The sequence below is a fragment of the Lotus japonicus genome, chromosome 1, assembly GCF_012489685.1.
Source record: "Lotus japonicus ecotype B-129 chromosome 1, LjGifu_v1.2".
NCBI classification, from domain to species: Eukaryota; Viridiplantae; Streptophyta; class Magnoliopsida; order Fabales; family Fabaceae; genus Lotus; species Lotus japonicus.
In genome coordinates, this window is record NC_080041.1 from 92,527,931 (window position 1) to 92,554,424 (window position 26,494).

Sequence of the window (26,494 nt, forward strand, 5' to 3'; positions counted from 1 at the left end):
CCTAATTGCTCTCTATGAAAACCCTAATGTGTTGGTATTTACCTTTTGGAACATAGGGTTTTGTGGTGGGGTTTTGTCGCTTTCAATCAACTGAATATTGTTAAGGGTTTTGTCGCTTTCTATCTCTTGGACCACATATTGTTGTCGTTAATTACAATTTATTTCCATTTTCAGCCTTTACGACAATTGCGAACAATTTGGAACATCATCCTAGTCCCCACCCATATTCCCTTATGTCCTTTTTGCTATTTATAACTGCTTTGTCTCCTGCCTTGTGTTCTGGATTTAGACACAGAGATTAACTATGTGTGAAACAATCAATTTAAATACGGACTCTTTTTTTTCTTTTGTTTTTCAACATCATTAGTTACTTAATCACTTGCCCTAATGAACCACATCAATATATTCCTCATATTTGTAGTTCGTAATTTACCTAAAAAATTGCAATAATTTAACCTGCACTTGTTGTATCAATTCTTTCTTGGCTGCCTATTTCATAATTATTTAAAAATGTTAGCCTAAATTTAAAACGATAGCCTGCACTACCTTTTTCAGTGGATTCGTTGTTGTAATGGAGACTCCCAAAACAGTGGGTGAAGATCCATTTCACACACAATTTGGAATGTGGTGGACACCAGACCAGGTATTATCCAACCTTATTTTCGGTCTTTCTCATCCTATGTTTAGTTTATCATCCTGTTAACTTCATTGTTCCTAAAATGCAGGACTTTCTGTACATAAGCAGAAGGTTCTATGCACATTGGGAATCCGTACTTGCTGGTCATCAGGTTTTGGCTTCAGACCCCAATGGAAATACAAGACAGTTCACAATAGGGTTGAAGAATGGGAGGCCTGCATTTACCAATGGATTGCAGCAGTTTGCTGATTTTTACTCATTGAACTACAGAGCTTTGTTGCACTTCAAATATATCGAACCACTAACCTTCCACTTCCGCATTTTCCGTGATCCTGAACATGAAATTGAATACCCAGAAGTCATACACATTTTGTCTGATACTGATTCTGAAGATGATGACTTTGACCGTGACAATAATTGGCATAAGGTTGTGACTAAAAGGATAGCAGATGGTAGAAACCCTTTGGTAAGATCCGCTCAATTCATTTCATTTTCTCTAAGTTTAATTTCCCCAATTTACCTTATCTGATGAAATATGATGCTTTTTATTGTTGCAGCATGTACCTGCTAGGGTCGCCGGAAGACTCCCACAAACTGGAAGGCCAACCATCAATGTGAGGGTGTTAAACAGGAATGTGTCTGCAGATTGTGAAATTCGTCGGACTGAGAGAAAAAAAAATGAAGCTTATTTATGTGAGGGCTGGTATGGGCTGTGCAAGGAGTTACAAATGTCCCCGGGAAGCACAATGTTCTTCACTTTTTTCCCAACTGAAGTGCAGCTGGTCATGAGTGTAGTTCGCAACAATTAGCCTTGTTTTAAGTACTTGTTGTCTTCTTATCAAACTTTGAGTCATCGTATCATTAATTCTAGTATTTGTGTTTAAGGGCACCTACATTTTGAACCACTTTGGACCTCTTAAGACATTCTGTATCAGATTTGTGTTCCAGTGTTTGTTCCAGTGTTTCAATTTGAGTCATCTTAGCATCTTTGAAATTTATTTTCATGCTGCAATTCGTATATAGATCAGGTCATGGATTATGTAACGATACTAATCAAAATAATCCATCAATCTTACAAATCTGACATTTTTCCATTGTCTTTAAATGCCACATCAACTATTGCCATGCTTACATAGTTTGCTATAATCTTAACATTCAAGACACATAAATCACTCAAACACGAACACAACTATCTTCACAATCCCTTCTATACAGGTCTACATGTCATGGGGTTTGACTGCACTCATTAAAGAAGTTACACTTTGAATACCCATCTCACAAGTGAACAACATATGAGAGATGAATCCCTTCAAGCTTTCTTCTTCCAAGGACATTCCTGTGAGGTCACCGAAGCATCAATGCATATACATGGAAAGTTGCAGTCCACAAGTACTTTGTCCAATGCTTTCGGATCTCTTAACACTTTTCACAAAAATAACAACCTCATTCAGGGAGGACGTCCAGTGCATCAACAAGAACATTCAACGAGATGAGCACACTTAAGATACAAACCGTTTTGGAGAGGCTTCCGACAAAATGGCCATTATGGCATATGAACATCGTGAACAAAATTTGAGAACCCAGACTCTGTCCATTTTCCATTTCATGAGCTTCATGAGCTTACGTTTTCAAATCGAGCATTTCATCGAACAACTCACATGCATCTCTCACCAACTTATAAAACCCCACTTTCACCACATTTTTCATCACACTACTTTTTCTTCCTTTGCTTTCGAATCTTTGCCATGCTTGTCATCCTTCGCTCGCAACACTCCATACCATTCCAATCATTTCCCAAGGAACACCGATGAGTGATTACTTTTTTTTTCATGCTCCGCTCTCCGCTCTTTGCACCACTTTTGTAAATCAAAAATTTGGACAAATTTACTGAAATCCATAATTTGGTAGCGTTGGAGAACAGGAATGGAAATGAAACGCAGACAAGCAAATCATGACCCAAACGGAGATGCGACGGAGATGCCGTGGTGGGGGTTGGGTGGGTTTCAGAGGAGTAGTGGTGGTGACATATTCTGACATCACGTGACATAACGTGCCATCAGAGAGAGAAACAAAGGGTTATTTCAGATTAGGGTATCTTTGCAATTTTTCAAAATTATCACTAGGTAACCTGTACTCCATGTGCAAGGTCGAAAATCTGAACCACAAGATTAAAATAGTATATATGAACGGTTGGGAAGACTGGTCCACCGGTGGACCATTCTCAAACTTCCCCACCCTAGCCCGAACCGCTCTTTTCTATTTTATATTTAAGCAAAACCCTTAAACCCTGAAGCATATCCTGACTTTGCAAGGTTTACTCGGTCTCTCTGGTTTGGTTTGCGATGAGAGGGATCAATCGAGTGATGTTCGCAGGCAGAGCCTTAACACGCGCCACCACCGCCGCCGCCGTCGGCACCCTTCACCAACTACCGCGAGTAGCTCCTTTTGGCGGCGCATGCGGGAGTTTTCACCCTCTGAATCTCGTTGATCGCTCGAGTCCCTCTGAAGCTCACAGCGTCACCGGATTCAGGTATCATAGTTCTGCTGCTGCTGCCGCTACGTCTCTAGCTCAAGACCTCCAGGCCAAGGGTTCAGAAACGGGAATCAAACCCAAAAACTGTGTTCTCTTTCAATACGAGGCTTGCCCTTTCTGTAACAAGGTTAAAGGTGAATTCCATTATAATCCTCTATCTCTCGAGTTTTTGAAATCTATAATTTCTGTGATTGTTAAATGCTTGATTGGATTTTAATTAACGATATTTTAATTTAGTGTCCATTTTGATTTTGGAACGCTTGGTTTTGTCTTCAATGATTGAGTTTTCTAAAAAAATTCATTGATTTTCGCAGCATTTCTGGACTATTATGATGTTCCATACAAAGTAGTGGAAGTAAACCCAATGAGCAAGAAGGAGATCAAATGGTCTGACTACAAGAAGGTTCCTATTCTGACTGTTGATGGTGAACAAATGGTTGATTCTTCAGGTTCAAAGCCACCTTACCAGTCCTTATCAGTAATCTTGTTATCGGTGAATGTTGTTTTAAATTTAAACTCACTCATTCTTTTTGCAGACATAATTGATAAGTTGGTCAAAAGGATACGTCCAGATTATGACCTTAATGCAGATGAAGAGAAGAAGTGGCGCGAGTATGTTGGTTATACATTTTAATCCTTTTCTAATTATTTCTTCTAGTTTATTTGGACTACTTGGTTGCTTATCACTAGCACTTTTCTCTGGTTAAAATATGGTTGCATTTCTCTGCCAATGTTGGTAGTTTTGTTTTTGCTTAATTGGTTTTGTCGTTTTTGTAATAATGGATGCAAAATACTTGCAGCTGTAAGCCTGTAACCTTGATTTATCTCACAACAATGTGTTGTGAATTGTAATATAGGTGGGTGGATAATCACTTGGTGCATGTTTTGTCTCCAAACATATATCGAACTGTTTCCGAGGCTCTTGAATCGTTTGAATATATAACAACTCAAGGTAAGTTTTTGATTAAAAGTTTGCCTTGTTGTACACTGTGATATTGTTTCTTACTTTTAGAAAATGAAGATTATTTAACTCATAAGCACATATAATGCTGTATTGTTAAATATAGGTTGTAGCTAACAAACGAACTATAAAGAGTGCTAGGCTGCTAGCAATACACTCTCTAACACTCTTTCGAACACTCTCTGTTGCTAGTTGAAATTCCCGCAGGTCCCGCCAAAATGGGATTGGGGCTCTCTAAATTGGGAGTGGACCCATATGATTTGGTGAATCCCATATGAACTTCAACCAATAAAATAGAGTATGTTTGAAAGAGTGTGTTGCTAACATATCTAATCAACTCTAAGCAGATCATGTGTTTTCAGACTGATTTCATAGTTTACAAATCTTTGAAGCGGATTTCATTTTCTCCAAAAACATTAGACATCTCTTGAGCATATTTCATTTTGTCCTGATTTCATGTTGCTTGAAATTTCCTCTGTTATTTTCCAAATATGACAGGAATTCATTTATAGATCATATAATTCATTACATAAATTTACTTCATACAGATTTATGATTATTCTGTAGTGACTAGTGGTCATAAAATATGCCCAACTGGATGGACTCTGACCTTTCCCTGTGGATGCTAAACAGACTTCCTTTTTCATCAAATTGTTTTGCTTGGTTCAAACCCTGTTCAACTGTACCCCATCTGTAAAAAAATTATATCTTGAAAGAATACCAAAAAAGAGGGAGAGAGGAAATTTTCTTTCAACTTATCATAGAGTAATACACACCTCAGTTTCTTTTCCTACCCAGTTTAAGAGATAAACACTACATTAACTGAATGTATATCAACCGGTACAAGCATGGTGATTTTTTTGTCAAACCCCTTTACTATGTGCTCTTTTTTACCCTCCTTTTCTTCTTTTTATCCTAGGTCTACTATGTTATGATGTGTAAACAATTTTAGAAGCTTCCTTCTAAATATGCAGGCAATTTCAGTTTATCTGAGAGGTTAGTGGCAAAGTATGGTGGGGCTGCAGCTATGTATTTTGTGTCAAAGAAATTGAAGAAGAGACACAATATCACTGATGAGCGTGCTGCATTGTATGGAGCTGCAGAACAGTGGATTGATGCTTTGAAGGGCCGAAAATTTCTTGGTATGTTTTCAACTAGTATATGATATACACATGATGCAAAAAGTGTTCGGAATGCATTTTACATTGAATACTCATGCTTATATACTTGATTTTGGCAGGTGGATTGGATCCCAATTTAGCAGATCTCTCAGTCTTTGGTGTTCTAAGACCCATCCGCCACCTCAAGTCAGGTAGAGATATGGTAGAGCATACACGGATTGGGAAATGGTATTCTGAGATGGAACAGGCAGTAGGACAGTCTTCCAGGGTGACTGAGCGTGTGTAGAGTAGAGTGAGTTTCAACCTATGAATTGACGAGGCAAGGCTTTATGGAGAAATGAAATAAGTTTGTTTCTACTAAGTTTGACGGGTCTTAGTAAACAATACACTTTTATAGTTTTTACTATGGTATTCACCATGTGTTTATAGTGGTGATTTTATTGTGGGGATCTGTGATCACCTACTGTTTTGGAAAGTCCAGGTATATATTGCACTCTGGAATAAGCACATAATAGTCTAAACATCTCTTTTGCCTCACAAATACAAACCATGGTAGTTCCTTTTAATGTTTATTTTATTTAAAGTCATATAGCATGCATATATTTATGAGGCTAAGTTTTTTATTTTTTTATTTTATGTAGAAGTTGAGGAAGGTGCAACTTAAATAAGCTATTGCTCTCAGTAGGTTAAGGTTTCTTTTCTTCTTTAAGGTGGGCTTGTCTCTAAAGTTAGCTAATATTAATAAGGTTAATCTCATCGTTGATTTTTTTAAAGCATATGAAGATAGCCATGATCTTGGTTGCTTGACATTAACATAAGCTTAGTTCGTTTTAACTGTCCTTTAAATATTGGCATCCAATTTCAATTTTTATCCTCTGCGAACATAAATAACTAGTTCATAAATTATGGAGTAGAAAGTACAAACTCAATAACCTTAAGGACAAGTGAGTAATATGATACCACAACTACTCCTTAACCCCATCTTCCATTCAACTTCAATCAAGGAGCCTTGTATGGACTCCAAAAAAGTTGTACAACCTTGCACAAGGAGCTTTTGACCATTCATTTTTTTATTCTTTGCCCCTAAATTGTACAATATGCTGATAATGACTCCAAAATATATTTTTTGTTATCTCGTTTTGATTGCATCGTTTGTCACTCGATCGAAACCAAAACTCAAATCTATTTGTAATAATATCCCAAAAACTATGTGTATCGTTTCGTCGCTCGATCGGAACCAAAACTCAAAACCCATATGGTTCAATTCAATCGTGCACAAGTTTCAGATCTTCAAAATTGAGCAGTAGGTGCAGCATCTTCAAACCTTGCATAGAAGTTGTAAGCTTTACTATTGATTGTTGCTTGTGGTAGGAGGGAAATTATGGCCATGAGACTCTCGAAGTAAGAAACAAGGTGTGCCCGTATCTAAACATGGTCCCCGATCTAGATCCCAAATTTTTAACTTTTCATCATTCAACAACTGGATCTCTTAGATCAAAACCCACTAAACAATCAAATGAAGAGGGAGGTGGCTCATGGTGTTGAATTGAAGGACCACATATGAGACAAAAGAAACAAAGGGAAACAAAATGAGATATCATGATGAAGGTGTTGAAGGAAGAAAGTGAATATTGGGACATGGAAGTAGATTCATGGTGGCTCACAGTTGTAGAAGTGGAGAGACAATGACTTCGAGAGCGCGAAGAAGAGGATTGATGCCATTCCGTTTGGCTGTGGTGGAGAGGGAACTTGAGTGAGGGTTCAATGGAGGTTGGGATAAGAAAGTGGTGGTGGAAGTCGCAGAGTTGACGACAACCGCCATGGGAGCAAATCCACGATTTGTTTCTTGAGGTGTGAGCTTAGACATCTTTCTTTGATAGACAAATATTAGTTGTTAATTGTTAGTAAATTAGTTTCTTTCGCCAGGATTTAAACCCTGACCCTTTACCCTGCAAATCTCTTCATTTCCCCTAACTCACCAAGTAAATCCCTTCTTCTAGGTTATTTTTTTTAGAGTAGCATGTTGAATGCTAATTAGCTTTTGAGTTGCCATTTTTCTAATGGAGTCCTTCGGTTGTTCATATGTTTCTTATTTGCAGGCTCTGGGCGAGGTAGCTTGGAGTTTGCAACAGTTATGGCTATGACGTCGCTGATTTTTGAGTTGATGGAGGGGATGATGGGGTTTCCATTCAGTTGGGGCTTCGATGGGGTGGTAGTGGTGATGGTGGTGAGGGAGGAGAAGATGAAGTGGGGAAGAAGATAGGTCATAATCGGAATTTGAAAACCCCTAACCTATTTTGAATTAGATGAAATATTGTTCAGGCAATGATATAATTTATAATACACCTTAGCACACTTTTATGATGATTTTAGCTGCTACAATTTTTTTTTATGGGAAGCTGCTACAAATATTAACAGCAGTTAAAAACTACCAAAAGTGTCACTAAGCTATATATCAAAAGAATGATTGTGGAAAACATATGTCTCCACATTATTTCCATTTTATAAATCACATTAGCCGTCACCCAAATTCAATCTTTACCGTCACAAAATTCAATCTAGTAAAATAGACAAATTCTTTGTTTTTTAATTTGATTTTTGCATATTTTAACTAACCATATAATCTTTATTGAATTGGGCTTATCATCACGTTTAAACACTAATAAAGTAGTGATTTCAATTTGAACTAATTCCAAACCTCTATCTGTAAAGCACTAAAAGCAAATTAAAAAAACACGACAAACCAACCATATATAAAGTCAGTCAGTCATTCATCTCATCTTGTCATATAATCTCCTCGAAGCAAAGAACCACTGTTCATCTCTCTCCTACGACTCACTCACAACAAATAAATATCACAAAACAAACTAGAATAGAATAACCTTGTTCTCATTGATTGATTCCATCACACGGAACAAACAAACAAACAAACCTTCTTCCAATTCCAATTCCAAACCCAGTTCTCATTCATCTTCCTCCAAACTCCAATTCAACCATGCAACAAGGTGATTACAGTTCCGCTCCATATTACCAATTCCCTCATCTCCAAAACCCTAATCCCATTCCCAGTAGTAACCCTAACCCTTCCGATCCACTCCCCAATCCTTACGCTTCTGCTCCTCCTTTCACTCCCAATTACGCCGCTCCTTCCTCCGATTACCCTTCTTCCTACCCCTCTTACCCCCCAAACCCCGATCCAATTCCACCCACTGCTCCTCCTTCTTACCCTCCTCAATCATACAATCCTCCTCCCTACGAATCAATCCCATCCTACCAACAACCACCCTATTACCCCCCTTACGATCAAAACTACGCCCCTCCTCCAAACCCTATTCCCAATTCAACCTCCTCTTTGTACAACCACGGCGGATCGTCACTCCCGCCGATTCCAGCCTACGAAACCCCCTATGAGAATCCGGTGAAATCCGATTACGGCGGTGGCGGTGCTTATTTCGATGACAGGTACGGGAGTTTCAATCGGACTCGCTCTGACCCGGGATCCGATCTTTACGGGAAGCGCCACGATGGCGGTGGTGGTGATGATGGTTTTGGAGATGGGGTGTATGCTTATGAAGGGGGCAAGGTGGAACCCTATGGGGCGCGGGGGACTGCTCCGAAATCGTCGACTTGGTCTTCGTTTGATGATTATGGGAGGTCGATTAGTGTTCCCTCTCCGAAGGAATCGTCTCCGGCGAGTAAGATTGTGAAAGCTGTGCCCAAGGTTGATGTTCAGGAAGATGTGAGAAGTGCGGTGCAGAAATTTCGGGTCAAGATGTTGGCTGAAAGTGTTGGTCAGGGCACTATGGATGTTCTCTGTCAGGTTTGTAGAGGATAGCAACTAGAGCTATTTGTTTATGGTTGTCTAATTTATTATTCTGCTAGTTTAGGCACCAGTTACACTAGTTTAACGGATCATGTAACAATTTAGTCATTGCATTCGTTTACACTGTTATCATAATAATTGCACTGAGTTCTGGCTACTGGATTACCATCATATGCCTGTGTGTGCTTCCTTTGTGTAAAGTAGGTTAATCCTGGATCTGCTTTATGACCTTAAGCCGAAATAGGGGTGATTTCGGTCTAGGTTTGCTGATATATGAAACATTATAATTATGCTCAGCTTAAGTGGATTATACTTTTTTTCTTTAGAACATGATGCATTTGCATGTTAGTGTTTACAAAGTAACTAATGAGTAAAGCTTTCTCTTGCCAGTGCTAATTGATCACTCTCTCTTTTTTTTTCACTAACTTTACCTTTTGAAACTCTTAGGCTTACCTAGATTCACAGATTCTTTTTTTTTGAATCTTATTGGTTTAAAAGAGCGTTTGCGTATTGTCTTGCGTGCATTCATTACAGCTGATAGCTTTGTTACTTTGTTCTTTCAGGTTAGTTTGGATGGAATTCGCATGCTGGATCCAAATACCAATCGGATATTGAGAATATATTCTCTTGAGAACATAACAAGATGTGATGTAAGCTTGTTGATTTCTTTCGTGAAGCTTCGCTTTGTCTATGAAATTAATTTATTTTCCTAGCCAATCTTAATATGGTTTTTTGGTAATTGAATCATGCAGAAATTCGATTCATCTACCTTTGCATTTTGGTCAAAAAGCCCTGTGGACATTGAGCCAAGGAGAATCAGATTGCAATCTAATAGTTACACCACTAACACACTTTTGGATACTGTCACTGCTGCAACCATACAGGTATTCACTATTCAGAGTATTTCATCCATTGGTATGGCAATAGATAGTGAATGTTTCTGATAGGTTAGAGCATGCTTATTATTATGTAAAATCTACTGGAAGACATTGGCCTTTTGTTATTATTTATTATTATTATAATTAATATTTCTGTAAGCTTTCCTTGATAGAGGATATAGTTTAAGTGCATGTTTGTATTTCCATCTCAATGTCTGTTTGAAGCATTCAAATACAAAATTGCACATTCCTGAAAGCCAAACGTGAAAGAGATCATGAAGGTCCGTTTGTGTTTCTTGAATGTGAATGGAAAAACAAACATATTAGTTGCTTGCCTTGTTTGAGTTGCAATTTCATAGAGACCAGGATTCAATGAATAAATACAGAACAAGCTGAATTGTATCTCTCCTCTACTGTGCGCTATAATGTGTTAAGATAGATGAACAATAATAGAAAAATATAGATGTCTAAACCGAACTCATATTGTCCACGCCCCTCACTCTCTTCTCTCTGTTCTATATACCCCGGATCTAACTGAATTCCTTTCTCCTAGTCCAACTCAGCACCCGTGCCACCTAGGCATTTTATTAGCTGAAGATGCTATGTGTTCCGTTCTGTGTTGGGGATCATTTCCCCTGTTTATCTTGGACCTCTTTCTAAAATGCACGTTAGATTGATGCGGGGGTCATTGAAGGACATTCTTTTCCCCATGATATTATCTGATGAGTGAAGACTGAAAACCCATTATCATTGGATATAATTTGTTATACTTGGTTTTAAATTTCTATCTCAACTTCTCTCTCCAATTTTATCTTACTTTTCAGATGACATAAAATTTAACTTTTGTTATTGATAAATGGCCTTCTAATCAGAATTTATAATTTTGGCGCTGGCAAACTAAATTTTGTTCCTAAAATCCTCAGATACAGTTCTTTTTCTTGGGGTCTTTGGCCAACTTCTCAAGTTCTCCTAAAGTGTTTTTGATGTTGGAAGTTATTTGTTATATATGTCTTAATCACATCTCATATTTCTCTATACAGTTCAAGGAAATGGGTGGAAGCAGGAGGCCTGTTGAATCATTGAAAGCAAATGAACAGCCTGCAGACAGAAAGAAAGGCTTAGGCGATTGGATGAATCTGATTAAACCTGCCAATGAAGAGAAGGATCATTGGGTAATATTAGATTCAAACTGAGTTTTCTTGCTACATTATCTTGTATTCTCCCCCTTTACCGTTAAAACGGATCTTAAGGTTTTAGCAGCAACTTTTCCTTCATACCATATTCAGTTTTACTAGGATGCAGTGTTCACATCCGCTGGTAGTTGGTTGTCAATAAATTTTGTCAATTTTCAAAATGTTAATGCTTACCCTTCTTTTATTCTTGGGAAGTTTCTAATTGCATGTGTTTTGTATAAAAATTGATTGATCAACTGTATTAACTTACTTCAGTTTAACTGGAATTCTTGTTCATTATTTCTCTGTACACAATTAGAGTTCTTACTAGGTTCTGTATTTTGTCTATAGGTCCCAGATGAAGCAGTCTCAAAATGTACAGCATGTGGTGCTGATTTTGGGGCTTTTATTCGCAGGGTTGATCTCTCTCTCTCTCTCTCTCTCTCTCTCTCTCTCTCTCTCTCTCTCTCTCTCTCTCTCTCCTCCTCCTCCTCTTTCTTGCGCTATGTTTTCTGTTCTTTGTGCTGTGTTTCTGATGTCATGATCTTCTATGGTTCTTATAGCATCACTGTAGGAACTGTGGTGATATTTTCTGTGACAAATGCACACATGGTAGGATTGCTCTAACTGCGGAGGAGAATGCTCAGCCAGTACGAGTTTGTGACCGTTGCATGGTATGTGTAATTTTCGTTGGCTTCTCTCTTAGTCCATTAGGAGATAATGAGACGGGTACTTTTGTAATACTTGTAGGTTTTCTAACTGGTGAGGTTGTGATGTTGTTAAATGGAATATTCAATTAGGGATTTTTTCTGTGAACTGGCCGTTCCCCCTCCCCTACTTTTGTTATTTATTTGCTAATTGAGTTAGTGTGTCGATTGGTGAAAACACTAGAGGGTAGTCACTTTATCACAAGGGCATATTTAGAGAAACAGAAAAATATAAACTGCAATTGAGTGAAAAGAAGTCAAAACTGAGGGGTAATAAATAGCTGTTATGTTTTTATCAAGTAGAAATCCTGCCACCCAAGGGCCAGAAATAATATACATTTAGATTGAGATTAGAAGCCATGTTGGTAAGTTTCTTATAGTAACATTCTTGTATAGGCAGAAGTTACTCAGAGGCTGAGTAGTGCTAAAGAGGCATCAAGTAAACCTGTTTTGCAGAGCCATGAGGATCTTGCCAGGAAACTTCAGGTAAATAATTGGGGCATGTTGCTCTGGTTTTTATTTTTTTATAAGCATGTTGCTCTGTTTGTTTGAGTCTTTTTTTTGAACCCATGAAAGGTTCTAATTCTAATATTTAGTTGCTTAGTTAAGCAAGCTTGTGAGTTAGCATGCATCAGATACTGATTTTTTTTGTCGGTGGATTTCTTTACAGGAGGAGCTGGAGAGAAATCGAAAATCATCAGGTAAATGTAATCTGAGTTAAACTTCAGGAGTCCGAGTTGAAAAATTGTTGTAGATTTTTAGTTCATAACTTTTCAAAGAAGGAAGGTTTCAATTAATGTGTTATGTGGGTGATTTAGTAGGAATGGCCAATGTTTTTATGAAGATTTGGATAATCTGTGGCTCATCTAAGCGCTCTGATTTGTAGGTTCCAAGTCTGATGGATCTGGAAGACGGATGAAGGAAGTTGCATGTCCTATCTGCACTGTCCATCTGCAGGTTCAAATAGTGACTAATGTCCCTTCTTCCCCCCACCATCACCTCATCTCCATCCTCACTTGTGGCTTTGTTTTGTTATTTTTGCAGGTTCAGGTGCCTAGCTCAGGTTCGGAGACCATTGAGTGTGGAGTTTGCCAGCACCCATTTCTTGTGAGTTCCTATTGAGCTCTGATAAACCCAGATGAAGGTGTCTATATGGGTCGACTTTAAATTTCAATTGCTTTACTCATCTATCTATTGCGCGTTAATAATCAATGATTTGAGATTGCCTGCTGTTTATTTTATCTTTGGCTTACTTGCTAAAGCCTTTTATTGTTTTCATCTTTTGTCACCTGAGCTTGGTGTTTATGAATAGTTGTTTTATCTTTTTATCTTCTTGGAAAGGTACTCTAATTCGATTGTCCTCTTGTATAAAATAGATGCCGAACTTGTACATGTATAGCTATGCGAAAGTCATTATGGTTTCAGACAATTTAAGGGCTGAATATACTGTTTAGATTTGAGTTTTAAAAGGTTAATGTTTGGACTTTGGAATGTCTAACTGGTCGGCTACTATTTGGCCCTCACTTCACGTTATGTTTTATTATGTATTGGCCGGATTTTGGTGTTACAATCACTGTTAAAAAGGATATGTGGCACTTTTAATGTGCAATAAGTATTTCAGAACAATGATCATGCTTAATTCATATTTTCAAAATGCTTGATTTCAGAACAGAGTTTTTTTCAGTACTATATGTAGATTAATGTCATTAATAAAATATTCTCCATACAAGATTTATTGGAATATTACACATGGTTTGATGGTAGGGAATTTGGCCTGGATCCGAAATCAAAGCCCATGAAGTTGGCATTCCAAATGTAGAGAGAACAGAGAGAACTGACCAAAAAAATAAGAGAACAGAGAGTGATACGAAATACAATTTTTTTGGTTACAATACAAGAAAGAGAAAGAAAGAAGTTTGTCAATTTTTAATGTCCAAAATAAAAAACTTAAAATGTACTTTCATGTCAATCATTTATTTTTCAACTGATTTCATATTTCATCGGTTCAAACATGCTCTTGCTTAAATAAACTTGGATGAGAGAAAAAGTGGTAATTTTTTATAAAATAACCTATTATATTTAAAGCATTGAATGTTTTTTATCAATGTATCTAGAAATAAATATCTGTACTTCGCTTTTACTAAGGCACGCTAGACTCCACCCACAAATTCATTCAATATAGTAAATTGTATGTGCGATGGAAAACTCTGCGGGACCAGCAATTTTGTCATAAACAGAGTTGTATTTAATATTTTCTTTTTGTTCTTTTAGAATTTGAAATAGAAGCGACAAGACTTCACGGTACGTGTCATAAGTGTTACTACTTATTACCTATAAATCATTTAAGTCATTATATCAATTGTCACGATTGTTACGTACATCCTCTATCTCTCTACGTGATCAAAATACACCATCCGGTCACATATATAAGTAAAAAAAACATTTTATGTTCATTCATTTAATAAATGTATCTATATATTATTAATGATTAGATACATTTATTAAATGAATGAACCTAAAATGTCTTTTTTTACTTATATATGTGACCGGAGGGTGTATTGATCTGAAATATTGATTTTGATATAACTTCCATATTCTCCACCGAGTTATTAGTTCAGTTTCATTTTCAACTCTTGTCAATGAAACAAATCAGTGCTAGAAAAGCTAGTCTCACGGTAATGTACGGTAATGTACGGTAATGTTTACGACTCAAACATAATTGTATTATGTGAATGATACATGTGTTAAAAATAACCGAATAATTGTCTACTTGACAAACACTCGGTCTCTATTACTATTGTATCCGATCCGTAGGCCTACCGTGAAGAAAATTCATTACTTTTTGAGTACTTAACGATAGTTTAGTAGATCACAAGCTCTTAGCCAACTGAAGAAGTGGATGTATCTTCAAGCTGTAAATGCCCGTTTGGCATCCCGTTGGAAACGTGGTGTTTGAATTATCGTGATTTTGTAAAGATGATTTTGGGTAGAATTGTGTTTAAGTAAACGTGATTTATGTTTGGATGATTCGTAACAAACGTGATTTTGAAAAAATGAATATCGTTTGGATGATATTAATTAAAGTTACGTTTGAAAAATATAATTAAAAAAATATTATCCTTTTGCATAAAATCAAATTAAAGACATTAAATAAAATTTAAAATTAACAAATCATCATCATTAATAAATTAACAAATCAAGTTCAAAAAAAAAATTAACAAATCAACAAATTAAGTTTATAATAAGCTGTACGTTCAAAAAAAAAGTTTATAATAAGCTGTTACTCAAAATCCAACAACAATATATTTTTTTTGAAACATATTTCATTAAGATAAAAAATCATTAAATCCAACAACAATATAAATTCATTAAATTGTAAAAAAAAAGGCTTAATAGAAAATATAAACAGTGAAAAGACTGACAAAATAAAAAACCAGAGAAAAGGGAAAGGAGAAAGGAGAAAGGACGAGTCGAACAGAGATGGATCGAGTTGCCGAGCGTGAACGGTGGATCGTGAGCGGCGGACAGAGTTGGAGCGCGAACGGCAGATCGCGAGTGGAGTCGCACTGATCTGAGAAGAACGACATGCCATGAACTGAGTCGCACAAATCTGAGAAGAACGGCGGAGCGGAACTACACAGATGAGAAGAAGTGCAACGGCGGCGGAGGAGAGGCACGACCGGCAGCTGACGGGATGGCGGAGGCGTGGGATCTGGTTGGTGAAAGCCAAAAAATGATTGTTGAACGCTAAACGCCCAACGCCACAGCTCCTATTTGTTCCAAAAAAACGCAGTTTTGGTCCAGATTCGCGTTCGTGCGTTTAGAAAAACGCCGATCCAAACGGTGTGGCAAAGCTAGTAATCAGCGTTTCTCTCAATGCAACGCGCGTTTTGACCCTCAAACGCCCATCCAAACAGGCCCTAAGTAGGTCACATATAGGGACGAAACCAAGTATCCATTATTGCGATGTTCGTGGAATCTCCATTAATCCATTAACCAAATTCTTGCTCTCAAAACTTATTTTTAATTATCATATATAAATGTTGTATGTTGTTATGTAGTATTTTACATTCGTTAAACTAAATTAAGGAAATCATTCAATTAGAATCAATGGGTCAAGACACATGAATGATTTTAATTTATTTATATTATATTTTAACACGTTCATCACACATATTACAAGAAAACACTTGATTACTAACATATATTTATTGACGGTCACAAGGTTGTCAGTATTTGTCGGCTCCTCCGATGACTGTGTTGTCAGTATAGCCTTAAAAAAATAAAGTTATTGTATTATCATAGCTCTGGCCATCAATAACTCGTAGATGGTGTTGTTGGTATAACCTTAAAAAAACAAAGTTATTGTATTATCATAGCTCTCGTCGTCAATAACTCGCGTTTTTAATGCGGATTAGTAGGAAGAATTACTGATTGTTTTGGTTGCGACTAGCATGATCGACAAACCACATATTACCAATAGACAACTCACATGCACATTGATTGGGCAACAAGTATCAAACTTTAATTTATAACACGTCCTTATTATAGACGTTTTGATATCATACATGAAGCAAGTAACTATGAACTATACGAAAAACTTAAATTATTGAGTGAAAATAAATATATGAATGGTTTTTATATTATATTCTAACTTCAAATTTAGATAATGTGAGTGTAATCCATAAAAAGAGTTCTCTTACTCTTTATCTTGAATTCATGCTTATTTCTCCTTCTATTTCTAGCTTTCTTACAGCCATATGCAGATGCAAGTTGAACTGCAAGATATGCATTCTGACCTGCTATCACTAAATGTATCTGATTGTGGGCATCACATGAACATATATATGCTCATCAATGCTGTAAATTTACCATTCTTATATCTCCAGTCCACGCTGTGACAGAGACCTAACAGTACGCGTAACGATTGGAAACTTTATCTCACTCAATATTCCCGCCACAACTGAATCTTCAATTTTTCTTTCAAAAATATCAGTAATCAACTATTAGAATGTTAAAATGACACTGTACGTAAGAGTATAAAATCATGCTCTTAACAAGTATATATGCTTGTGGTTAAATTTGAATGAATAAGCCTTTAGTCCTATTTTGTTTGAATATTTATAAATGGTAAATTCTATATATACAAAACCGTACAGTCAGAAGTTAGATGAAATCATGAAATCATTTCTTGGGAGCAATAAATGAGATAAAACTAAAAGAAGAACAAGTTGCAACTGAACTAAACAGATAGGGTGCAACATTCTAACTTCAATTCGATCTGCTTGAACAGAGAAGAGGAGCACTTGCATGCAATTCAAGGACTAGCAGAAACCATAATGAAGTTATTTGTGCACCACTGTTTCATATTGTTACTGTTACTTGTTTGTAATTGGAAAATAACGAAGGGTGTGGTGGAACTTCCACAAGGTGTTTCAGTTCCAGCAGTGATAGTGTTTGGAGATTCGATCATGGATACAGGCAACAACAACAACAAGATGGGCACACTTGCGAGGTGCAATTTCCCTCCATATGGAAAAGATTTCAAGGGAGGCATACCAACTGGTCGATTTGGCAATGGAAAAGTTCCATCTGACTTTGTAGGTATGTATGTAAATTATCTATCTTCTTGTCTATATATCAATAGCAATGTACGTATGTTATAAAGACAACCATTTATAGTTTCTTGAAAACCACAACTGTTATCAAATTACTATTTTTTAGAAATTAGTCCATAAAGTTTCGAAAATGATTATTACACATATATGTTATGGCTGCATACAATTGGCATAGTTACGTTGTTAGCGGCCGTTTTTAACCTCCACTAGTGTTTTTGGTGGTTAAAAATCTAAATTAATTGTGTGTCACCATAATTTGTATGTCTATATATAAGAACTCTTAAAGTTTAAAGAGGTTGTCTAAATTATTCATATATGTAATTTCATCTCATTCTAAATAAACTAATAAGGTTTAAAATAAGTGGATTTAAATTTCTCATTTTTTTTACAAATAAACCTAGACAAACTCATATAATCCACGATAGTAAGAGAATATTAAGAAAAGGTAATAGGTTCTCTTGACACCCACAAATAAGTCACATTTAAAAAGAGATAGAAAGAGAATAAACAAAAATGAAAAAAATAATGTGTGATGTGATAGAAAAATAAAATCATTATCGGAGGAAAATATAAGTGGAGACGAAATAGAAAGTGAGATGTGAATTAATAAAGTTGTAATTATACTTTGTTATTGAACATCAGTTGAAGAATTGGGCATTAAGGAATTTCTGCCAGCATATTTAGATCCAAATCTCCAAGCTAGTGATCTCATCACTGGTGTTTGCTTTGCATCTGGAGGCTCCGGGTATGATCCTCTCACATCCAAATTAGTGGTACGTATAGTTTATAAGTTCCATTAATGGTTCTTCTCTGTTCCAAATTAATCTTGCTAAGTCAATGATTCCTTCTAGCTAACTCAGTTACTTTATTAATCATGCATAACCAGTCAGCTATATCGTTGATGGATCAAATAGATTTGTTCAAAGAATACATAGGCAAGCTTCAAGTACTCGTTGGAGAGGAAAGAACAAACTTCATCATAGCAAATAGCATTTATCTTGTTGTGGTAGGCAGTAATGACATTTCCAACACATACTTTTTGAGTCACGCTAGACAAGTGCAGTATGACATTCCTGCTTACACTGACCTAATGCTCAGTTCAGCTTTGAATTTCTTTAAGGTATGTTCTTGTTTTCTCATGTATAAAGAGACTCTATATTCACTCATGAATTGATGAAATGGATTTTATGCCATCAACTTTTTGTCCAGTTAATACAGTGCTAAGGAATCTCGACCATTGGATTGGATGAAAATTGAAAGGCTCGGATTCTGAAAATGTGTTTTACATATGATATATTACACTAAAATCCGTGTCCTTTGATCTTCATCATACAGCTGAGATCCCTTAATTGCAGTGATTGCACAAAAAATTGACTGCGGTCAAAGCCACATCCATGAATTGATCAGCTCAATCAATGACAATTCACTTGATTCTCTGATCATTTACTGTGTTCTCTGCTCTTCTAGCTCAACATTCTTTCAATGCCAAATTGCCAATGTTTACTTACTTACCTCACCATGTATACACTTGTAAATTGAAAATTGTTAACATAATTGAAAGGAAATATATCAACTGGGTGCAAGGAGGATAGGAGTATTCAGTGCTCCACCAATTGGGTGTGTTCCATTTCAGAGAACGCTGCTTGGAGGAATAGTGAGAAAATGTGCAGATAAATATAATGAAGCATCAGTGTTATTCAACAGCAAACTGTCCAAACAGTTGGCTTCCCTTAACAAGAGCTTGCCGGGTTCCAGGACGGTTTACCTTGATGTTTATAATCCTCTGCTTGACCTCATTGTAAACTACCAAAATTATGGTAATCCCAAATTTCGCTTTTATTTTGTAAGAAAGCAGTTATATTAAGTTAATTACTAGCTAAGTTATTATCTAGAAATCAAATATCATAAGGTTACTAACCGCATGTTGGACAGAAGCAACTTTCCCTAACTTATGTGGTTATCCACCGTGATTTTGGTTTCATCCTTGTTTTTCACTTTCTATCCAAACATGCACTAAATGCATATTTTAAAATTCTTTTATAATTAATTCTAAAGTCAGAATTGATTATGAGGAGAAAATTCTCTTATATCAGGTTTGGATAAAAAACAATTCGAGGCTACTTACTCACAAATATTTCTTCCCAAAATTGATTCCAATGAAAGAGAAGCTGATTTAAACAGGCATCTAGCAACCTTATGATAATTGATTCTGTTGCATGTGAACATTTTTAAAATATAGATTTATCCAGAACAGAATCTGAAAATATGTATATATGTCTTGCTGACTTTACAATTGCAGGTTATAAAGTTGGAGACAGAGGATGCTGTGGCACAGGAGAAGTAGAGGCCGCCGTATTATGCAACTCTTTGGCTCCACCGTGTGCTGATGTTAGTGACTACGTTTTCTGGGATAGTTTTCATCCATCGGAAAGTGTTTACAGAAAGCTCGTAGGTCCTATTCTTCATAAATATATGTACCTGTTCTTTTAGTTTCCTTTTAGTTTTATCCAACTTCTGACATTCTATGTAGTTCTACTTATATAGATATTGTTGATTGTTGAAAATGGAGGAATTAATGAAGATCTAAAAACCAGGACTAGCTGTAACTTTTGATGTGAAGAGAAGAAAGTGTCATTCAATTCTTTTGCAGTGTTTTCTTCACTTTATTATATGCTCATATGATCATGTAGCTAACAACTTCATAGAATTGGGAAATCCTAATATATATAACTAACCAAACTACTATAAGTTAGCTTAGCGTACATAGGGCTTTCACAGTTGAAAATGAGCTGCTAGCTCACTAACACCCCCTTCAAGGTGGAGTGTATGTCATGGATTCCAAACTTGGAGTGAATATGCTCAAAAGGGGAAATGGACCAATAGCTTTTGTCAGGATATTTGCAATTTTGGGCCTTGGATGAAATAGGCAAAAGATGTGCAGGGCCAATCTAGATATTCTCATGATTGGTTGTCTTACTTATTATGTTCGAGTCTTTAATGAGAATGTTCACTCCTCTAAAGCGAGAGACCAACTTTAAAGAGTAAAGTAAGTCATAACAACTATTGCTTGAGTTTCTTTATTGATTTTTCAAAGTAGATAATAATTTTTAGTGGTTGTGATAACTTACTTTACCATTTAAAATGAACCTCTCACTTTAGAGGAGTCAAATCCTCAATGGGAAACCGAATTAGAGGCTATAAATTACCATAGGGGTAAGGCTAGATCAAAAATTAAGAAAACACATATTCCTAGTTTATGCTCACACTATGAAGGGATAACACATGTGGCATCTCGTTTCCAACAAGATTAATGTCAGCATAGATGTAATCTTTGTAGAAAATGAACTACAAAGGGAGCGGTGAAATGATTTCACTATAAAAGATACTATAGCAATGGAGATAAAGGAAAGAAAGGTTAGGAGAAGATTATTATTCTTAAACGAAATCAGAGCTTCAAGATCGAACAAGAACTAAATGAGGCCAGTGATGTACACTACAAGAAAACACTGTAATATTGACGGACGGTCTGAAAATCGTCGTAAAATCTCTCTATTACCAATATTAGTTAGGTTGTCTGTCGTGGGTAGCGTGTTTTATTAAAAAATATATACACACTCACACACACACACACACACACATATATATATATATATATATATATATTAATTTGGCGGTAAACTAATCTTTTGGTGAGATTAGATACAACCAAATTATCGATGACTTTACCAACGGTCAAAACCGACAATAAATTCAAATTATAAATTCGCAACCAATTGATAACTTGGTGGTCTATAAAAAAAATTGAAAATCAATTACCGACGACTTTCTAAATGTTATCATCGATAATTTCAAAAACTGAAATAGTCTTGGGTTGTTCACTTGGAGGTCTTTTCAAAACATTATCTTAGTGTGATATAAAATATCGTGGAAAAAGTCATTGGTAACTATAGTTAGGCGTTTGTGAAACTTCTTGCTCACATTTTCTTCTTCTTCTTATTATTTCTCATGTTCGTATAAATTATGAATAGGGATAATTTCAAATGTCGCAAATGCTTCTTCTCATTACCTTTATGGATGAAACTTTCATAAAGGTGACATTTTTATTTGTAGCAAAAAGAAAATTTTTCTTGACCAAATCAATTACCGACGACATTTTGCTGTCAGAAATAAATTACCGATGAAGTCAATACTCACGGGTTCTAGCCATCGGTAGGCTGTCAGTAATTAACTACTACTGTCACTTTTTTTTATTCAGCTTTTCTCTTGTAGTGTTTTGGTTCCTGTAATTGTAGCAATTTTTATTTTGGTCCCTTCGTTAAGAAAAGTTGAATTTTGATCCTTACAATTAGGGAATTGTTTCATTTTACTCTTGCCTGAATTTGAAATTAGACGAAATGCTTACATGTTTGATACTGAGCGCTTATGTGACATTGTTCACATCATTCGGTAATTGTTGTCCAAATAATTACCAATGAATGTGGCCGTCAAAGTTGTCAGCTACTAATCTGGTCAAAAATTTTATTTACAGCTAACCAACAGTAACGTGTGTTTTTTTTTTTTTTTTTAATTTTCTTAGACAAAATAATCGTTGATAATGACGAGACTTTATGACGGTTTTAGACCATTGATAGCAGTGTTATCAGACTCGGACCGGTGATCGACTCGGTCGAGGCACTGGGTCAATGAGTCAATGGTTCAACCACTGGGTCACTGGTTGAACCGTTTGACTCGGTTGACAATAAAAAAAATCAAAATACCATAATATACTATGTGGCAGCAAGATAGCAAGGAAATTACACGTTTTTTTCAACTTCAAGCAGGTGCAAAACATGGCAAACTTCACATAAATGAAGAAAAACAAGCAAACGCAGGAAAGGGTCTTCCAAAATTGAGAAAAAACAATACAAGAGTTAAACTAATACAACCCAAAGCTAAGCTTTTTTTTTTGAAATGCCTAAATGAATAAAGAATACTGCACACACAGTGGGGGAAAACAAAATAATGAACATAAAGGAAAGGGAAAACACACACAGTGGACTATCCCAATCCTTCCAATCCTTCCCTTACAAAGACCTACATGCTTTCCAATCCTAAGTCCCTGCCGCAAGAAGCACAGTGTAGATGCAAACAAAAAAAAGCAAATAAATTTGCTGCCAGTTCAGTTCACATGTTCACCAAAACTAGAAAAAATCATGCGGCTTCAAAAACCAGTAGACATAGCGGAATGACAACATCTGAAATTAGTTCCAGCCAGCCCTCACACCCAAACAGACCTGGGGATTCGAGTACCAATCCATAGCTAAGCTTAAAATAGAGACAGGAAAGAAGAAACAAATCACCAAGAAAGGAGAAGAAACTCACCAGGAAGAAGAAGAATAGCGAAGCGTGGTGGAGCGGCGACGGGCCTACACGGCAACACGTGGTGGAGCGGCGGCGGCGAGGCTCCAGTTGGAAGAAACGACTCAGTTCTGAAGAGGGAAGAAGCCGCAATCGATGGCAAGGAAGAAACCCGTTAGAAAATAAGAAGAAACCCTACACAGAAACGACGTAGTTCTGTACTTAGTAGTTTTCAGTTTTTTTTATTTTACATAGCGAACCGGTCCAACCGTAAGGACCGAGTCGCCGGGTTTTTTACTGAACCGGCCGGTTTTTTCCGGTTCTCAGCTGGTGGATTGCATGGCCGATCCGAAGCTCGGCTCGAACCGGCTTAGGGTCCGGTTCCCGGCTCAACCGGTCGAACCGGCCGGTTCGAGCCGAGTCTGATAACACTGATTGATAGCAATCTATATTTGAAGGATAATTTTCATTGTACCTAAAATAGTATTGAAGTTGTTGAAAACTAGCTACTTTAGAGCATATTTACCAATTACTTGTGCGCATGAAAAAGTAGAATCACGTCTCTATGAATCTTGTAAAAAGTTGGTATTGTAGCTTTCACGTGGATGCAGATATATATATTGTAGATATATATATTGTAAATATATACATTTCAAGTTTCCAAATAGGTATTAAGATAATGACATACAATTTTGTTGTATGTTCACCGCCATATTACTTTTGAAGTTCATGACAGAGATGTCATCAAATGCTAATTAAGTTGCATGTTCTACAGACGACGTTGTAGGTGGCAGATAACCAACCAATCCAATAATTAGTAGGAACAATTTTAATATATTTTTTACAGCCATTTTTTACACTTAGTTACTAGTTCATGCTACTTTCACAATTTTTTCATCACATCACCACATTATTTTATTGTTTTCTCAGAACGAAAGTATGAAACAATTAAAGTAATTATAAATAAATAAAGCTTTGCTGTCATATAATTAATTTGTGATCTGAATTCAGCGGTTGAGGACCTGAGGTGGCGGTCCACTACAGTTCACCAGTCATTGCCTGCCACCTAACAAGTTTGATGGCATTTTGTTTAGCGAGTTTCAATTTAATAAAACTATTTTTTAAAATTATATATCGGTAATTATAATACATTCGCAATTATGTTTTACAAAATTTATTATTTGTTTTTATAAATTCTAAACATCTAAGATCCCATTCTTTTTTGTTACAATATCTAATGTTAATTTATCAAGAAAAAATTATATGCACAGATTAAATTTCATTAACTTACCATTTAGTGCACTAACAGTGAAATGAATATTAATCTCAACCGATTATCAACTCCGGAAATGCATTGGTTAAGAAAGAAAAAAAATACCCCTTTCATTAAGGTTGCTGCTTGCAGAGGGCACAGATTGGGCTAATCTTTCACCCCCGCCAGAATTCACGGACCTGCAACTACAACTACTCCTCGGTACAATTGAGTTTATGATACTGTGAATGAATTGATGACTGACACGTGAAATTTGATACAGTAATTAGCTAGTACGTACAGAAAAAGAGTTAATGAATTAATGTGAGGAGCGCTGACAGATAAAGGATAACAGAAATAAATTCATTAGCATTAGTAGTATTTGTTGAGGGGATATATAATAATTATAGGAAACTGAGAGAAGAAAATGAATATTTAATTGAGATAAAAGATTGTCAATAAGAAAACTTAAGTAGCCACGATTAGTTGCTAATGCTAAACATGGAAAAGGAAACTAGTTCTTGTATATGTCAAAGAAATGGAACGCATTGTCTACATCATGAAGCTCAGTTATATATGTTGAGATTAATTGTTAAATAAGTCTCACATTGCCGCAGCAAAGGTTATTTTTTTTAATAATCAAATTAGTTCCTAATTTTATAAGTGAGTTTGAATTTAGTTCTTCTGAGGAAAAATGACGTTTAGTGGCATAAAAAATCGTCAGTAATTATAAAAATGACCATCACTAAAGGTCATTTTTACAATTAATGGTGATTTTTTACGCCACTAAACGTCACTTTTCTTCGGAAGGGCTAAACTCAAGCTCACTTACAAATTTAATGACTAATTTTACCATTAACCCATTTTTTTTTTCTAGTAATCTCACATTGATTAAGATGGTAAAGTAAGATTGAAACCATTTTTTTATTCATTATTGGCCCTTAAAAAAATATATTAATTCAAGTTCTTTTTGTTAAGATGGATCAAAGTGTGAGTGAACTTGCACACAAAGTAGTTGATAAGAAAATAGGATTGAATATATTTTTAGTCACTTTAAAATATGAGTGAATTGAATTTAGTCAGCGTAAAAATAAATTTATATTTTTTAGGTTTTAATATTATTATAATATGTGATATTAGTTATCGTTGTACTTTCTATTGCGTGCGATTTTTATATATTTTAGAAACAATTTCTAACTGCTGTCACAAATTATTTATTCTTGATTTTAGTGGCGTTTAGGCCGCCACAAAATGAACGGTTAGTTTTCATCCATCTCTAACTAAGAGCTATGAGTTTTTTTTAATCTAATTCACTCCTATTTACTTAACTAATTAGATGGATATATCCTTATTGCAAACAAACTTTGTAGAACTCATTTAACTTGATGAATATATTACTAATATTTTGAATGGTTAATTTATAATGTGAGCTGATATTATACACCAAACCGAAGCCTTCACCAGTTTCTCACATGACAATATTGAATACACTAAAGTAGATAAGGTTATATGTATGTTCATTTGTTTCTTTTATAAAAAGAGAAATCCTGGATAACTGTCCCTCTGTGTTTGGTATGGTAAGTTTGTATCCCAAAAGATACACATTCTATTCAGTCTTCACACTTGCAAAGTGGCAGGTTCACTCTAAAACAGAAATTACACCTGATAAATAAATATAGTATATAATAATTTAAAGGAGGCCAATTCAGCAAAGTTAGGTATTCCTCCTTTTTGCCACCTAGTGGTGAGTCTGATGACATTGTGTGTTAAGTTATAAAGAGACATATGACTTGAGGTAGAGATGTTCAGTGATCGATTCTTAAAATGTGCAATTTATCTTTCCGATGTACTAAAAAAGATAATTACCTTTTGTTTGTATGGATTTAGCAAATCAGTAACGATTTATATACATACAAATTTTCTCAACATATTTCACACAATTCACCGGGTGCATGTTTTAACCCCCTTAACCACCATTGATTAAACCATGTGTCAGAAAAGCGTCAAAAGAAAATTGTATATTCATGTATTAAACACATTCATCGATTAACTTGCACAAATCAACATATTTTCTACTTCATTTTGTTTCAGGTTTTAATTCAATTTCACTTATCATTTTTCTCTTTTTACATTTTTTTTATATTACATTGCCTATCATATGTGATCATATTTTATGTTTTGTTTCTTCTATTGCCTTATTAGAAACGTGATTGACTTGGCTGTACGTTCATCATGTACTCAGTACTCACTCAAACTCAATGCATGTCAGTGTTCTTCACACATTGTGATGTATTATTAACATAATGATTTTTCTATACATATTTTTTCCTCACATATTTTTACTTTATTTATTTTCCTATTAATTTTTCATCAACCCCTTTTTCTGTCTTCACTTTCTGTTTGCTTTCTATCCCTCTCATCCACACAATTAACCACACTCGAGCACGTAAGTCAT

At 35.7% G+C, this 26,494-nt stretch overlaps 3 protein-coding genes across 4 annotated transcripts; all 3 read left to right on the forward strand.

Moving 5' to 3' along the window:
• The first annotated feature begins 2,920 nt into the window (after positions 1-2,920).
• On the forward strand, positions 2,921-5,818 carry LOC130727835 (uncharacterized). Of its 2 annotated transcripts, XM_057579094.1 has the most exons (6): positions 2,922-3,304; positions 3,485-3,619; positions 3,707-3,782; positions 4,028-4,122; positions 5,106-5,273; positions 5,372-5,818. In XM_057579094.1, the coding sequence occupies exons 1-6, from the start codon at positions 2,980-2,982 to the stop codon at positions 5,536-5,538; spliced, it is 966 nt and encodes a 321-aa protein (XP_057435077.1). In that variant the 5' UTR covers positions 2,922-2,979; the 3' UTR covers positions 5,539-5,818. The 2 variants fall into 2 exon arrangements, with proteins under 2 accessions (XP_057435076.1, XP_057435077.1); XM_057579093.1 differs by having other exon boundaries at positions 2,921-3,304; positions 3,485-3,782.
• A 2,213-nt stretch (positions 5,819-8,031) lies between these two features.
• Positions 8,032-13,301, forward strand: LOC130727837 (protein FREE1). The gene is made up of 10 exons (XM_057579095.1): positions 8,032-9,072; positions 9,639-9,725; positions 9,828-9,959; positions 10,994-11,125; positions 11,477-11,542; positions 11,689-11,799; positions 12,229-12,318; positions 12,503-12,533; positions 12,719-12,789; positions 12,877-13,301. Exons 1-10 carry the CDS (start codon positions 8,248-8,250, stop codon positions 12,952-12,954), a joined length of 1,623 nt encoding a protein of 540 aa, XP_057435078.1. The 5' UTR covers positions 8,032-8,247; the 3' UTR covers positions 12,955-13,301.
• A 3,800-nt stretch (positions 13,302-17,101) lies between these two features.
• On the forward strand, positions 17,102-20,077 carry LOC130727839 (GDSL esterase/lipase EXL3-like). The gene is made up of 5 exons (XM_057579097.1): positions 17,102-17,436; positions 18,093-18,223; positions 18,337-18,570; positions 19,012-19,267; positions 19,750-20,077. The coding sequence occupies exons 1-5, from the start codon at positions 17,172-17,174 to the stop codon at positions 19,938-19,940; spliced, it is 1,077 nt and encodes a 358-aa protein (XP_057435080.1). The 5' UTR covers positions 17,102-17,171; the 3' UTR covers positions 19,941-20,077.
• Positions 20,078-26,494: the final 6,417 nt, after the last annotated feature.